This window comes from Onychostruthus taczanowskii, unplaced genomic scaffold (genome assembly GCF_017590055.1).
Source record: "Onychostruthus taczanowskii isolate IOZ18803 unplaced genomic scaffold, ASM1759005v1 scaffold86, whole genome shotgun sequence".
NCBI lineage: Eukaryota > Metazoa > Chordata > Aves > Passeriformes > Passeridae > Onychostruthus > Onychostruthus taczanowskii.
The window spans coordinates 3,141,328-3,156,364 of NW_024506552.1; the positions used below are offsets into that span (position 1 = coordinate 3,141,328).

Below are 15,037 nucleotides of genomic sequence, written 5' to 3' on the forward strand. Positions count from 1 at the left end.
CTTGAGGGATCTGCTCCAGGATAGAAGGTGCTGGGCTCTGAGAGCTGTGGGACATCCATTATTTGGGAATGGGGTCTTCAGCCAGACTCCAGGGATGCCACCAGCTCACATGGCTGGTTTAGGTGGAGATGTGTTCTCTGCACACTGGCCAGCCTGCTGATGGGAGCTTTCTTCCCAGTTTTATAAGCCCCTGCAATTAAGTCTTAGAATTAGCATGACAATTAGCTCATTAGTCCTGAGCTGGCCTTGAGGAGCAGGTTTCATAGAATCCTGAAGTGATGGGATAGTTTGGGTTGGAACAGGCCTCAAAGGTAATTTCATTTCCCCCCCTGCCATGGGCAGGGACACCTCCCACTGCTCCAGGGTGCTGCAAGCCTTGTCTAACCTGGCCTTGGACACTGGCAGGGATGGGGCAGGGTTGCTGCTCCTGCTCTGTGCCAGCCCTCCTGCCCACAGCACCGTGGGCCATGACAGTGCTCCTCCCTGCCGTGGCTCTCAGGCTTGGGGCACTGAGGGCTTCATGTCAATTATCTTCCTAATTAAAGGGGAGGTCCCTGTGCTGCTCCATGGCTGCTCAGCACGGTGCAGGGCACTCGTGCCAGCATGGTGGGAACTCCCTGTGCAGCTGGAGGAGCTGCTGGTTTTACTGAAGGAGTTTTGTGGTTTGGTATTCTGCAGAGACACTTCAGCTCTGGATTTTCTCCTCCTGCCTCTCTGGTGGAAACATCTCTCCAGTTTGTTTGAGTACTGGCAATCAGACCTAAGCACCACATTGATTTTATGTGGAAATCCTGGCTCAGCAGCCTGGGGGTGACAGTGCTGCCCTTTCAGCCCCAAATGACAGCCAGTGTCCAGGCACCAGGTGCTTTGCAGTCATGAAACAGGGCTTTGCTGCCAGGCTGAATGGTGGAGTCAGGATTTGGGAAGTGCCTAGTACCAGCTGCTCCTTGATCCAGTGTTTCACAGTCCCTTTGCCAAGCAGTCCCTTTCCTTTGGTTAAGCACTGGAACAGGCACTCTGGCAAAGTGGTGAAGTCACCATCCCTGGAAGTGTTCCAAAAATGAGTACATGTGGCACTTGGCAGAGTGGTTTAATGGGCTTGAGGTAACCAGTGGAAGGTTGGATTTGATGATTTTGGAGGTCTTTTACAGCCTTGATGATTCTGTGGTTGTTCTCCAGACCGCACAAACTAAAGTGTCCTTGTGTCCTGAGCAGGCATTGAGCAGAGCATCGAGCAGGAGGAGGGGCTGAACAGGTCATCGGCCGACCTGCGGATAAGGAAAACTCAGGTGAGCCCCTGCACCAGGGAGGGGAGGTGGGGAGTGCCAGCTGAGGGGCCCCAGCAGTGCTGGGAGAGGGGGCCTGTGCTGGGCCATGGAGTGGATTTCTCTGCCTGAAGCTCTGTCCTCCTGCCCAGCCATGCAGAGCTGCTGTGTAATTTCTACTTTCTGGTGCTGCTTTGGTGAGAGAGCACCTGGGGGGAGGCAGCCACTGCTCCAGCCTGGAATCTGTGCTTGCATCACTGCAGAGCTGTGTCCTCTCTGCTGGGGATGTGCTTGAAGCTTGGTGTTTCTGTAGGTTTTTGTGCCTTCTCCAGTTTGTGTGAAGCTGCACTTAGCAAAACACTGAGTAAGAGAAGGGATGAGGAGCTGATTCCCCTTGTTAACGTGTTGTAAACCAGGAGTGGCTGAGCATTAAGATTTTGCACTATGTTGTGGCTTTGCTGAGGTCATCTCCAGCCAGAAGAGTCTCATCAGATCTGGACCTGCCTGCAGCAGACCCAGGTACAGGAGTCACAGTTCCTAAGGGCATCCCCAGTCCAGAAATGCAGCCAATGGTGCAGCTTCCCAGAGGTCTCAATAGTATTTTCCATGGTTCTATATGTATATATCATATATAAGTATATATTATATATTTTATATATATATAAGTATATTTTATATATTATATAATTGTTATATAAAATACATTTTTTTATATATATATATATATATATATATAATTTTTTTGTATTACCCTAAAAATATCTTCCTATTGATCACATGAAGGACAAGGACCCCAGTTTCAGCGTGTGCTTTTGGGGGCTTTCAGAGCCCATTCTGAATACCCAGAACTTTTAGCAGCTCTTTGGAAATCCAGCTGGGGCTGCTTTGTCCATGTTTGAGGAGTGAAGAGTGCTAGACCTGAGTGAAACAAATCCTTTTCCTAACTTGAGTTAGTTTTTTCTGTTTAATGAGTTCAATCACAAGGTACATTTTGATATGCTTTTTATTTGCTGTGAATATTCAGGTAGGTTTCTGTAATGTCTGGAAGCCATTTAAAATGCTTTTTTCCAGCCGATTTTGCACAAAACTCCCTATTCCTTCAAAAATCAAATGTATATTGTAGATGTGTGGGATGCTCATAGGAACATAAAATAACAATCTGAGAAGATAAACACTGAGTTAAGTAATTTCTTAAGCAAGAGAGGTGTAGCATGGTGTGCTAGTGAGCAGGAAGGGTGTCACTCAGCACCCAGGCTATTTTTGGCTCCAGATCAACATATGTTGATAGTTTTCAGCTGAATGAGAATGAAGTGGATTTTGGGGAGAACAATTTTGGAGCAGCAGAAGACTCACTTGGATGGCACATCACGTTGTTGCTGGATTTTGAGCTGTTTGGGAGCTGCTGTGACCTTGCTCTGGGCCAGCCCCTCTGGAGCAGGGGATGGAGCTGGAGCTGCCAGGGGCGTTGGTTGGTGTGAGGTTTGGCTGGAGCAGGGAGATGAGCTGAGGCTCTCCATAAATACTGTGCTCTTGCTGGTTTAGAATGGCAGCAGAGCCAGTGGCACAGGACCCTGGAGATGTCTCCTGTGTCCAGTGGCCCAGTGCCTGCAGTGTCACCTGTGTCCAGTGGCACAGTGCCTGCAGTGTCACCTGTGTCCAGTGGCACAGGACCTGCAGAGTCCCCTGTGCTGTCTCCTGGGTGGGGCTGTGCTGGCTGGGCTGTTCAGGTGTGGGAACTCCTGCACCAAAACATCTGCGTGCTGCTGGTGCCAGGCATGTCTGACATTCCCTCACTGTGCAGAGAGTGCCCAGAGATGGGAATGGAGCTGGAGAAGGGTCTGGAGCACAAATCTGATGAGGAGAGCTGGGGGAGCTGTGTCTGGAGAAAAGGGGGCTCAGGGGGGACCTTCTGGCTCTCCACAACTCCTGACAGGAGGGGGCAGCCAGGTGGGGGTCAGGCTCTGCTCCCAGGGACAAGACAAGAGGAGACAGGCCCAAGCTGTGCTAGTGGAGGTTCAGGCTGGGCACCAGGATGAATTTCTCCACTGGAAGGGTGGTCAGGCATGGGAAGGGGCAGCCCAGGGAGGTGATGGAGTCCCACTTCACACCTCCTACCTGGAGGTGTTGAAGGAACAACTGGAGATGGCCCTCAGTGCTCTGGGCTGGGTGACAGGGTGGGACATGAGAATCTTGGAGGTCTTTTCCAGCCCTAATGATTCTGTGATTGTGCCTTTGAGCAGGCTGGCTACTGTTGCCCCCAGCATTGCAGTGATGCCCATGGGTCCATGCTGTGCCTGTGCAGGGTGTGGCATGTCCCAGCAGCGCAGCAGTGGCAGGCAGGGCCCAACCCAGGGCACTGCTGTGACCTCCAGGCTTTCTGGGCACAAGCAGGGCAAGGAGGGTGCTGCCAGCCTCCCAGGGTGCCTTCTCAGGGCTGGAGGCTGTGCTTAGGTAGGGCTGGATGAGGGATGCCTCTGGTCCACTGCCCTGGGGATGTGTCACCTGCTGCCACCTGCCCACCTTGTGCTCTGTCACGCTCTCTGGAGCAGCATTTGGGCTGGAAATGCTTTTGGGGTGGTTGGATGTGGATGCCATGGGACACAGAGAGAGAAACGGCAAGTGTTTCTCTCTGCAGCTTGTGAGAACTTTCAGGGAGTTGTAAGGACGTGATAATTTGTTAAGTATAAACAATTTGCAGGTGGTGTTTTTTTTACTTCGTTTTTCTGGGTTTTCGTAAGGATGATGTACGAGAAGAATGTTTTTTCTTTCTCTGAGGTTTAGAGAATGTGAATCCCAGAAATATTCTTGGGAAGTTGTGCCTTGCTTTGCTCTGTGAAGAGAAACACAGCTACAGCTGGAGGTGCAGGAGGTGCTTCCCTGCTGCAGGGGCAGCAGGACTCTGTCTCTGCTGGAACCCTCAGCTCCTGTCCCCTTCTGTTCCCTCTCAGCACTCCACGCTGTCCCGCAAGTTCGTGGAGGTGATGTCGGAGTACAACGCCACGCAGACCGACTACCGGGAGCGCTGCAAGGGCAGGATCCAGAGGCAGCTGGAGATCAGTGAGTAACCTGCCATGGGGCACAGCTGGGTAACCCTGCCATGGGGCACAGCTGGGATCCCTGCCATGGGGCACAGCTGGGTAACCCTGCCATGGGGCACAGCTGGGTAACCCTGCCATGGGGCTCTGCTGGATAACCCTGCCATGGGGCACAGCTGGGTAACCCTGCCATGGGGCATGGCTGGGGGGGCACAGCTGGGTAACCCTGCCATGGGGCTCTGCTGGATAACCCTGCCATGGGGCACAGCTGGATAACCCTGCCATGGGGCATGGCTGGGCTCTGCTGGATAACCCTGCCATGGGGCACAGCTGGATAACCCTGCCATGGGGCACAGCTGGATAACCCTGCCGTGGGGCACAGCTGGGCTCTGCTGGGGCGGCCACTCGGGGTCAATGGCTCGACCTGGACCTTTCCAGAGAGAGGTCCTGCAAGAGACAGCTTTCTAGGGGTCTCAGGCAGTCCTTCAGTAACCTCAGCAAGGGGCAGGCAGCTCAGCTCTCAGCAGTGATTTCAGCTCTTAGGGATTTCAGCTCTGCCTTTCGAGGTGTACCCTGGGCAACACAGGGACAAAGAGACAGGAGCACCGTGTGGTTGTTCCGCAGAGGCAGCCTTTATCCCAGCACCCTGCAAAGGACGCCAGTGACAGCAGCTCCCCCCTGAACAGGGCAGAAACTGGGGGTTTAATGGGGACGAGTGGAGGTGGTACAAAGGGGTAAAACCAATCAGTCCAAAACAAATCTACATGGGGTTCGCTGGGAACTCACCATGACCAGGAGGATTTCTCAGTCCAGGAGGGTTTGAGAAGATCTTGTCACAGCCCATGCAAGGGATACCTGTCCAAGGGAGAGGGTTGGCACACCTGTCTGTCTGCACAGTGCTGTGTGTGCCATGGGGCCGTGTCCTGCACTGGCTCCCAATGGATCAGAGCTGCTCCCACAGCTGGGCAGAGCTCCCAGGAAAAGCCAGGATGCACAGGAGTCCCTGGGAGAGACTGGAGCATGGCTCCTCTGGGGGATGGACGTGGGGTGAGACCTTGAGTTGCAGTGGCAACGTGCATCCAGCAAAGTGCATCCCAAAATACTGCAGAGAAAGCACAGGGATCACAAGGAGAGGGATTCCTTCTCTGTAGCCAATTTTTAATTTGAAGAAGTTCACAGGAATTCCTGATTCCTGTGGGTATTTGTCCTTCCTCAGGGTGCTCTTCATGGATGAACTAAGCTAAACATGAAAACAGGGGAGGAATTCTTGAGATGGGAGCACTCCCTACTCCTGATGGCCTCTCTTGCACAGGAGGAGCAGGAGCCTGAGTGCTGCCTCTCTGGGCCCAGGACTGATGGCTCTTAGCAGCCATTATGCTGTGGCCAAGGGCGGACCTCAGGTGACAGTGACACCTCTGAGCTGGTGACACCTCACCCAGGTGACCCTGTGGCACTGGGACCTCTGAGTGATCCAGAGCCCATCACTCAGGAGCAGTCCAGTCCTGCCTCTATAAAAACACTCTCCCTGTGGTTCTTCTGGGCACTCAGTGGTACCTGGGTAGTTTAGAGCAAAGGGGTTATCTTCCAGCAAAGAAGAACCATGTCATTAGGGGAATAATCAAGGGGGAAGCCAGGGCATGCAGAGATTAAAGGAGATTTTTACAAATAATCTCATTTTCATACATGTTGTGGGGTTTGTGCTCAGAATGGAAGGCTCTGAACTTAGTCCTTTATTTTTCCTAACAACCAAATGGATGTTTTTTCTTTCCTCCAACAACTCACTATGAATAATGACAGGAGATCTGTGAGTCAACCTGGAGTCCTTGGTGGTCACCTGTGGGAATGTGCTGGGAATCTGGGTGCTGTGGGAATTTCTGTGGAGGGCTGGAAGGAGACACAGCTGTGCAAGCCTTAATCTTTGTTCAGATTAGCCTTCCTGATGTCTGATGCTAACAGGGCTGCATGGGAAGGCTGACTGACACGAGGCTCAACAAGAGCTTGCCAGTTTGCTGTAAAGCAGGATGTGTCTCAGCTCCAGCTGCCTGACTCATCCCTCAGCCACCATCACCCTGCAGTGACAGCTGGGGAGTGGCTGGTCATGTGAACAGGAATTTAAGGTATCCCTGTGCCTCCCTCTGAGAGAGGAGGTTTGGAAGGACTCAGCCTTGTCCTTGATTGCATGCAGACCTTCCAAGAGGAAAGAAACTTCCCTCTTGTGTTCCTACTGAATTTTGGGAGGGCTCTGCTGCTCTGCTTAAATCCTGAAGATATATTGTTGTTCTTGTATCTGCTCTGTCCATCCTGCCAGTGCCTGGCAGAGCCTTGGTGGGGTAGGGAAGGAGCTGCTCAGGAGTCCCCATGGAGCAGTGTGTCCTGCAGGGGAGGTGTCCCTGGCAGCAAGGGACTCTTGTTCCCTGCAGGATGGAGGAGTGTGGGACACAAGTGCATTTCTCATTGCTCCAGAGGAGGTGCAGAGCTGGGATGGGGCTGTGCTGGGAGGGACACAGCCCCCTGCACAGCCCTTTGCCAAAGCTGGATTCCCCCATCAGGACAGTGGAAAACATTTCCTGGTGAAAAGACTCATCAAAAGGAACAGCTTGTGGATGTTTTACCAGGAGTGCTGCCTGGAGAGGGGCTCTGCTTGGCCTGGGGTGTCCCTTCAGCCCCAGCTGCTCCTGCACAGGTTCCTTGGGACAGAGTTCAACTGGGATGTGGTGACTGCACAGATCTCCACAACATCCTCAGCTCTCATTTCCTGCTGAGTCCAAAGACAGAAAGTGCTGGGAGCTCTGACAGCAAAGCCAGTAAATCACTCAGGTTTTCAGAGTATGAGAGCAGGAACTTCTCAGTTGCTCAGGTGCTCTGGGTAGGTTCCCCAGCACCAGCAAGTTTCTCCATCCTCACCACATCTGGCTCTGCAAGTAGGACAGTGGCAGAGTTGGTGATGTAGAGTCACTGCCCTGGGCTGTAGCCACCCCCTGGGGCTCCCCACAGCCCTCTCAGGATCTGTTCCCTTGTCCTTGCGTGGGCACTGCTGTGTCTGTGTGTGCCAGAGGTTGTGCTGTGTAACCTCAGCATCACACTGCCCACCCAGGAGCAGCTCTGAGGGCATGAGGTGTGCAGGGTTCTGTAGCTGAATCCTCATCCTGATACCAGCCTGGGCAGTGCCAGACCTGTCTGAGCTGGTGACAGACAGGGTGCCAGTCACTCGTACCTGTCACCTCACACACAGGTGGGCAGGACAGTGTTATCCATCTCTCCATGAATTGTATGGATTTGTGTCTATGAGTGTGTAAAAGCCAGCTCCAGGCAGAGGATCCCTGCCTTGGAAAGGTGCCTTGTCCTCGGTGTGAGCCCCAGCTGTGGCTCTGCAGGTGCCCTGCTGCTGGGAGCAGGGATGCTGCCAGCCCAGGGGATGCTGCCAGCGGAAGAGCCCAGCTGAGCCCTGCTTTGGCCATGGCACATTGGGCTCCTCCAGCCCTGAGCTGCCTTCCCTGTTTGTAGACATCTGCATGCAGGGTTGGACAAACTGCATCCAGTGTCAGCTGGGCTGTGGGACTGAGCTGTGGCACCAGAGGCTTCCCTGGGAGCTTCCCCCACACCCTGACCGGGCTGCTCCTGCCCCTCCCCTGGGAGCTGCTCCATGGGGATGGTCACTGTCCAGCTGGGCACTACAGGGCTGTGCCTTGAGGTGGGAAGTCTCCTCAGTGGTTTCATGTTCACCTGTCCCAGAGTTTGCAGTGGCTCTGCAGTGACCTGGGCACTGTCTCTTGACATTCTCTCCCTGCCAGCTTAGGGCTGAGTTTGCTCCTCCAGTTTCCTCCATGCTCTGGGCTTCTTGTCTCGTTGGCAGAGCTGCTTCTCCCCTAGAAACTTCTAATTGCTGGAGGTGCCAAGTAAGAGGCAGATGTTCTCTGAAGCTCTCTGGGGAGGCACAGGTATAGTTCTCAGGATTTTCCAGTATTCCACCAAATTTTGGGGCAGGAGTGTTCCCCCAAACTCTTCTCCCTCAGGGCTACCTTGCAGTGGCTCCATCCTTTCACTCCCATTTTTGGCTGTGCCATGGCCCTGTGGGAATGTGAGGAGCAGATCAAGAAGGTACCCTGAGCTGATTTTACTGCTGTGGAGGAGTTGATGACAGGCCAGGAAGCCAAAGCATGAAGCCAGTTGGGAGGCAGTGGCCTTCCTGGGAAGTGCTCTGAGCTCCTGCAGGTTGGTTATATTAAACAATTGGTTATTGTTTGGCAGGTGCTGTGCTGGGTGGTGTGGGTGAGATGCAGCCTCCATGCCCCAGGCTTGGCTCAGCATTAAAGCAAGTCCTTCCTGAGCAGCTGTGGCCCTTGGCCAGGTGTTAATCCATGCCTAGCTGTTAATCCATGCTATGCCTTTGCTCTCCTCCTTCACCTCGATGCAGCTTTTACCAGCTCTGTGCTCTGCATGAGGGGAGTGAGGCAGCAGGAAGGATGGGATGAGAATGTGTATCCCACATTCCATCCCACCTCTGCCCATGGCAGATGTGGCATCTCCTGGAGCCCTTCAGGACTGCCTCGAGGGCTGGCATTTGGCAGAGCAAGCAGCTCTCCATGGACAGCACCTGGGCCAGTGACTGCTCAGAGCTGGGCACATCAACAGGAGGGTTTGGGGATTTGTGCTGCCTGGTCCCTTGTTGTCCCTTTCTGGGAGCAGGGAGCTCCTCCAAGAGCAAGGAGCCAACAGCAAGAAAAGCTGGCAAGGGTTGTGGTGGATCATCCTTGGTGGGAGTGGTGCTCTGTCACTCTTAAGACATGTAAGGTATCTGGAAATGGGCTGTGGACCCTTCTCCTCCTGGGGACACTTCTCCTCCTGGGGACACTTCTTCTCCTGGGGACACTTCTCGGTGGCAAAGCTCAGCCTCACATGCATCTGTGAACCCCCTCAGGTTGTTGTTGTGACTCAAACCAGCAGCTTCTCAGGGCTTTGGGGTCACTACCAGGTCACAGTTGTCTAGACCAGCCTCACACAGAGCTCTAGCCTCTGCCCACGTGTCTGAGAGCTGTGCTTGGCTCTGCCCCATTTCCCCCTCTCTGAGGTGCCCTGGACTCATCCTGGAGGATGCTGTTGTCCTTTTCAGTACCACAGGCTGCAGGCAGCATGTCACAGGGGAGCATCTACAGACCCCAGCCCTGCTCTGCAGGTTTTGGTTCCATCAATCTTGGTGGAGTCAGTTCATCAGCTGTTCCTGCCTGACTGCCCTGTTCACACCAGTGGGTGTCACTTGCCCTGTCTCAGGTGACCTGCTCACCCTCCCCATCCCACTGGGCAGCATCTCCATGTGTTTGGCTGTGGTTCCCTGTGGCCCACATGGCTGCTAGCCCAAGAAATTCACTGCAGTTAATGCAGGGATCAGTGCCACCATGGAGGGATCAGAATCTCTCTCTCTGCTGCATGGGGTGGGGAAGGGAAGGAACCACATGGTGTAGGTGAATTGTTTTAGCGGAGCCATGAGGCTGGAGGCCCCCAGAGACATGGAGGGGGAAGGACAGAGCCTGGCTTCTGTCACACAGCAGCAGGGCCCAAAGCTGAGCCCAGTGTCCTCATGGCGTTGAACTGGCTGGGACAGGGATTGTCCAGAACACACCTGTGTGTGGTTTCTTCTCCATCCCTCCTCCTTCACAGACACCGTGGCTGCAGCTGGCTGCTGGTCCCTTAGCACTGCTCCCTGCTCTGCAGGAATGCTCAGTGTGCCCAGGAGGGCATTCCTGTGTGAGCTGAGCCAAGCTGGCAGCTTGATGCCCTTAACATGAGGGGTGTCAGAGCCAGGCTGTGAGAGCTCAAACTGCCCTGTGTGCTCTTGGGGCTCAAAGCTTTGCTCTGTTCCACTCGTGGGAGGATTACCTTGGAGCCTGTGGGACCTGTGCTGGGGAGAGGGGGCTCTTGGCTGACCTGTGTTGTGTGGTTGCAGCTGGCAGGACCACCACCAGCGAGGAGCTGGAGGACATGCTGGAGAGCGGCAACCCGGCCATCTTCTCCTCTGGGGTAAGCTCTGTCAGCAGCTGCAGCTGAGCCAGCCCCCAGCCCAGGGGATGGGCTGCTGGACATGCTGCCACAGTGGCCTCACTACAGGGTAATGAACACAGCCCATGTAGGAGGGGGCCTTGGGGCTCAGCTCTGGCCAGAGGATCTGTTGGAGCAGTCTGAATCCCAGCATCCTGCTGCAAACTGCCTGGCTTGGGGTGGTTGGAGGGGCTCTGCAGCTCCTGCTCATCCCTCTCCTGGTGCCCCCAGTCCCAACACTGGAGCTGGGTCTGAGCATGGTGCTCAGTGGCCTTATTTTCTCTGCAGATCATCATGGATTCAAACATCACCAAGCAGGCACTGAACGAGATTGAGACACGGCACAGTGAGATCATCAAACTGGAGAACAGCATCCGAGAGCTGCACGACATGTTCATGGACATGGCCATGCTGGTGGAGAGCCAGGTGGGGAAAAGGTGCAGCCCAGGGCTCACCTGGAGGGGTTGGAGGGTTGATGGGGCTCCCTGTTGTGGGTGGGGAGGCTGGGCAACAGTGCTGAGAGGAAAAAACCACATCTAGGACCAGCATGGCTCCCAGTGGGGCTGAGCTGGGCTCCCCAGGGCTGGAGCCACCTGCCTGGCACCCCAGAGCTGGGCTGCTGTGTGTGAGGGGTGGGAGGCTCCGTGAGGGGCTCAGAAGGAGGGCAGGGGGTGGCTGCCATGCAGGGGGAGATTCCTTCATCTTCCCTGGAGCACCAGGCCCAGGTGGGTGAGCTCGGGATGGCCCCTGGGCTGTGCTGCCAGCCCGTGGCACCAGTCCCTTCAGCCAGGCACGGGCTCCTGTGTCTTTGCTCACCCCCCTTCTTGCCCGCCATGCTGCCACGGCCCGAGGAGACATCGGTGGCAGGTAAAGACCCCCTGGCCGAGCCCCTGGTGCTGCATGCTCTGCTCTGCATGGCTGCTCCTGCATGGCTGCTGCTTGCATGGCACTGGGATAGCCAGTGGCAGGACAGCAAGGGTCACCAGGGCACCGTGGTGTTGGTGGCCTGTCCTGTCTGCAGTGGGGGACATTTGTGGGGATTCATGACTCCATGGCTGCTCTGAGGGCTGGACAGTGCCAGCACCTTTGTCCTGTGGGTGAGAAGCTCGGAGCTGCTGGCACTGGGAATAGAAGGGCACCAGGCAGGCAGCAGGGCTGGCAGCTCTGCCCTGGCATGGCACAGGCAGGAAGAAGCAGCAGCAGTTTTACACAAGACAGGGAGCAGTTGGTGGGGTTCAGTGCTCAGCACCCCAGGCCCCAAGGTTTGTCCTCCCTGTGCTCTCCAGCATTAGGATGAGAAATGGGCATTGCAGAGTTGCTGGCTATGAGCCCGTGGCTCTGTGGCATCAGTTCCCTCCATGCCATGCAGGAGGACACAGGGCTCCAAACCTCCCACTCCTGCCAGCCCTGTCCAGCTGCTGCAGACCTGGCTGTTTGCCAACCTGGTCAGGATGGGGCCAAAGGAGGTGAACAAGGCTGGAGGAGCTCACCCCAGCTCGTGTCCCCACACCCAGAGGAGCCCCCACTCCCAGCCTACCCCTGCAGCAGGGGCAGAGCAGGGCAGGGGTCCCTGTAGGGCTCTTCAGTCCTGGCTGGCCATGCTCCAGACCCTCCTGCAGTCGGTGCGGTGCATGTGTGGATGGGAGTGGTGGTCCCCGGTCCCTGCACGTGCGTGGTGTCCTGGGCATCCCTCATGGTGCTGCTGGCACTGTCCTTGCTCCCTGCCATGCCTCCTGTTTCAGCAGCGTGTGGTGTGGTGCTGGTGTAGATCCCACTGGGGCTTTGATGTCACCTGAGATATTGGACAAGTCAGCGCTGGGAGCTCCCTTGTCCCTCTCCCTTGCTTGTGTCCCTGCTGGGATGTGCACAGAGATCCTCTGGGACGGGGCATGCAGTCCAGAGCCCGCAGGGCACCCCAGGAAACAGCCAGTGCCCGCAGGCAGCTGATGGTGCTTCTCTCTGTGCAGGGCTGCTGGGCAGGGCAGCATCCCCCCGGAGGCAGGGAGCGGCAGAGCGGGAAGGAGCTCACGGCTGCGTGGGCGCGCGGGCTGTGTCCCCCTGCAGGGAGAGATGATTGACCGCATCGAGTACAACGTGGAGCACTCGGTGGACTACGTGGAGCGGGCTGTGTCCGACACCAAAAAAGCGGTGAAGTACCAGAGCAAAGCCAGGCGGGTGAGTCACGGCTCTGGCTGGGGCCCATCTGCCCCTGCCTGCACTGCTGACACCTCATCCCTGCACAGGGCCTGCCTGGCTCCGTGCCTGCCCCAGGCAGCCTGGCACAGCTTTGCAGGTGCCCACATTGCCCCACACCACTGGGAGCAGCCCAGGCCTTGAGGGTGGCACAGCTGAGGCAGAGCTCCCAGCACAGACTGTGTGAAAGCTGACAGTGAGCCATAGGGCAGGGCTGCTTGTGGGGAGGAAAAGGGACAAGGTGGACCCCTGGACCAGGCATGCTGTGAGAGCCACAGCCCTTGCAAAATAAAAACAGGGAAAGGTCATGGTTCAGCTCAGACTCTGAGCACAATGCCAGCTGTCTGTCCTGGTCCCATATCAGCCTGGGGATCTGAAGGCCACCAGCTCAGCTCTGCCAACCCAGGGCAGAAGCAGGAGCAGGGATGTCCCTCCCTGTCCAGGACTGCCAGGGCCCTTCTGGCTCCCAAGGTGTTGCTCAGAGCCCACCACGGGCAAAGGGGAACAGGACAGATTGCTGTTCTGAACTGCTGGGTCCATCCTGCCCCAACACTCACCATCCCCTCTCCCCTCTCTCCCCACCGCTGCTGGGACACCTGAGCAGAAGAAGATCATGATCATAATCTGCTGTGTGATCCTGGGCATCGTCATCGCCTCCACCTTCGGCGGCATTTTCGGCTAGACTCACCCCCCAGGACTGTTTGTGTGCGATGGACGGAGCCGCGCGTGCCATGGGGCTGCAGCCACACCGGAGCAACCCACGCAGCCCCGGAGCCTCCCAGCAGCATTTCAGTTTTAATGCATGGTTGTTTGTGACGCTGTGTGTGCGGTGCGGTGCGTCTGTGTGGAGGGAGCTCCAGCCCCGGGGCGCAGGCGGGGGGCCGGCGATGGTGATGGGTGCGAGGGGGACCCCGGGGGGGAACCCAAGCTCTCATCACTGCTCCAGGCTGGGGGGCTGGCTGGGACCGGGTGGGGGACAGAAGTGCCCGTGGGCACTGCTGCTCATCCTGTGATGGGCAGTCTGTGTTAGTGACAGGGGAGGGATGGGAGGGATGTGGGTGTTAGGGGTCCTCGGGAGTACGGTGCCCAGTCAGCCTGCCCAGCTTGCCCATCACCTCCAACTCTCATGTCAGCCGCATCTGTGCTTGCAAACACCTTCCCTTGGGCTGCTTCTCTCCGGGGCCCTTCCCCAGGGGTGTGCTCTGCCCAGCCCTGCCTGGCCAGTGACTGTGTCGGGCTCTGGGGCTCCATCCCTGCCACTCCTCCCGTGGCAGGGCTGTCCCCTCCCCACATGAGCCCTCACCCCAGTAGGGTGCCAAAGGCTGGATGTGCAGGTGGTGGGTGCCTGATGGAGCATGTGCTGCTTGGGGCCATCACAGTAGCCGGGGGACAGGAATGAGGCACGTGGGGGCCAGTGCTGCTCCTGGTTGCTGGCCTGACAGGGCAGGGTGGCACTGAGTCCAAGGCCAGTGCATTTCCCTGGCTGCTCATCCTGCAGCCAGCCTCATCACAGGCTCTCAGCCACGGCACACGGTGGTCCTGGCTCCTCTTGCCCACAGGCTGGACTCTGCCTGCTGGGGTTTGGGGCTGTTGCTGATGTCCACAGCCCCTGGCAGCACTCACCTGCAAGCAGGGCAGCTCCAGCCTTGCTTTTTCATACCCTTGGCTGGGGGTTAGAAGCAGTTGGGCTTTCTCCTGTTGTGGTCCCAGGAGCAGCCCTTGCTGCATCCAGCCCCCTGCAAAGTGAGGAGTAGCTGCCTCCCTCCTCCTGTATCCAGTCTGGTTCTGAACAGGCCAGTGCCTGACTGCCTGTTTGCCACCTCCTGGCACCGTGCCCTCCTGCCCAGCCATCCAGTGAAGCACCTGCTCAGTGGGGAGCTGTGGGACAACCTGGGTGCCCTGTGCCCTCTGCCGTGCCCATGACACAGATGCAGCTGCTGTGGGGGGTCTCACTGGCAGCTCAGGGGGTCCAGTACTGCCACTGCCTGTTTCCCTCAGGCTAGGGACAGGGCTCTGCCCTCACCTTCCTCTGGAGACCTCAGGGCTCTGGCTGGCCTGTGCACATGCCAAAGCACCATAGTCCCAAGGTAGGACCCACTGCCACTCTGGGACAGGGGCTGGCTGTCAGGTGCTGGTAGCAGAAAAGGGACACTGGATGGCAGCCAGTATTCCAGCCTCGGGCAGCATCACCTCCCAGCTCCCACCAGCACCAGGGCAGGGCTGCTCCACACGCTGGCAGGGTGCTGTGGCTCAGGCACTGGCTGTGTGTGGTGCCCCTGGGTACAGGGGAAAGGCAGTGGCTGCAGCCAGAGTGCTGCCTGCCCCAGGGCCAGCCCAGCAGCAGCCCTGGCACAGCTTCTCTGCCACTGTCACCCAAGGTCCCCCCGCAGAGCCCCTTGCTGCATGCAGCTGCCCTTGGGAAGCGGGTCCAGCCTGGCTCCCCACTCTGCCCAGTCCCAGCCCCTCGGGCTGCAGCCATGGGAACACCCCAGACCAGAGCCCCCTTCCTTC

At 56.9% G+C, this 15,037-nt stretch overlaps 1 protein-coding gene across 2 annotated transcripts in view; it reads left to right on the forward strand.

Moving 5' to 3' along the window:
• STX1A (syntaxin 1A) overlaps positions 1 to 13,509 on the forward strand; it is a 68,544-nt gene extending 55,035 nt beyond the window's left edge. Inside the window, exons 5-10 of one of the 2 annotated variants that reach the window (XR_005954128.1) lie at positions 1,216 to 1,289; positions 4,214 to 4,322; positions 10,242 to 10,315; positions 10,622 to 10,759; positions 12,301 to 12,508; positions 13,131 to 13,509. Coding sequence is in view for 1 of the 2 variants with exons in the window: in XM_041424980.1 (XP_041280914.1) it covers positions 1,216 to 1,289; positions 4,214 to 4,322; positions 10,242 to 10,315; positions 10,622 to 10,759; positions 12,398 to 12,508; positions 13,131 to 13,208 (584 nt within the window). In the remaining variant the exon portion in view is untranslated. The remainder of the gene's footprint in view (positions 1 to 1,215; positions 1,290 to 4,213; positions 4,323 to 10,241; positions 10,316 to 10,621; positions 10,760 to 12,300; positions 12,509 to 13,130) is intronic. The other variant, XM_041424980.1, reaches the window with a different exon arrangement.
• Positions 13,510 to 15,037: the final 1,528 nt, after the last annotated feature.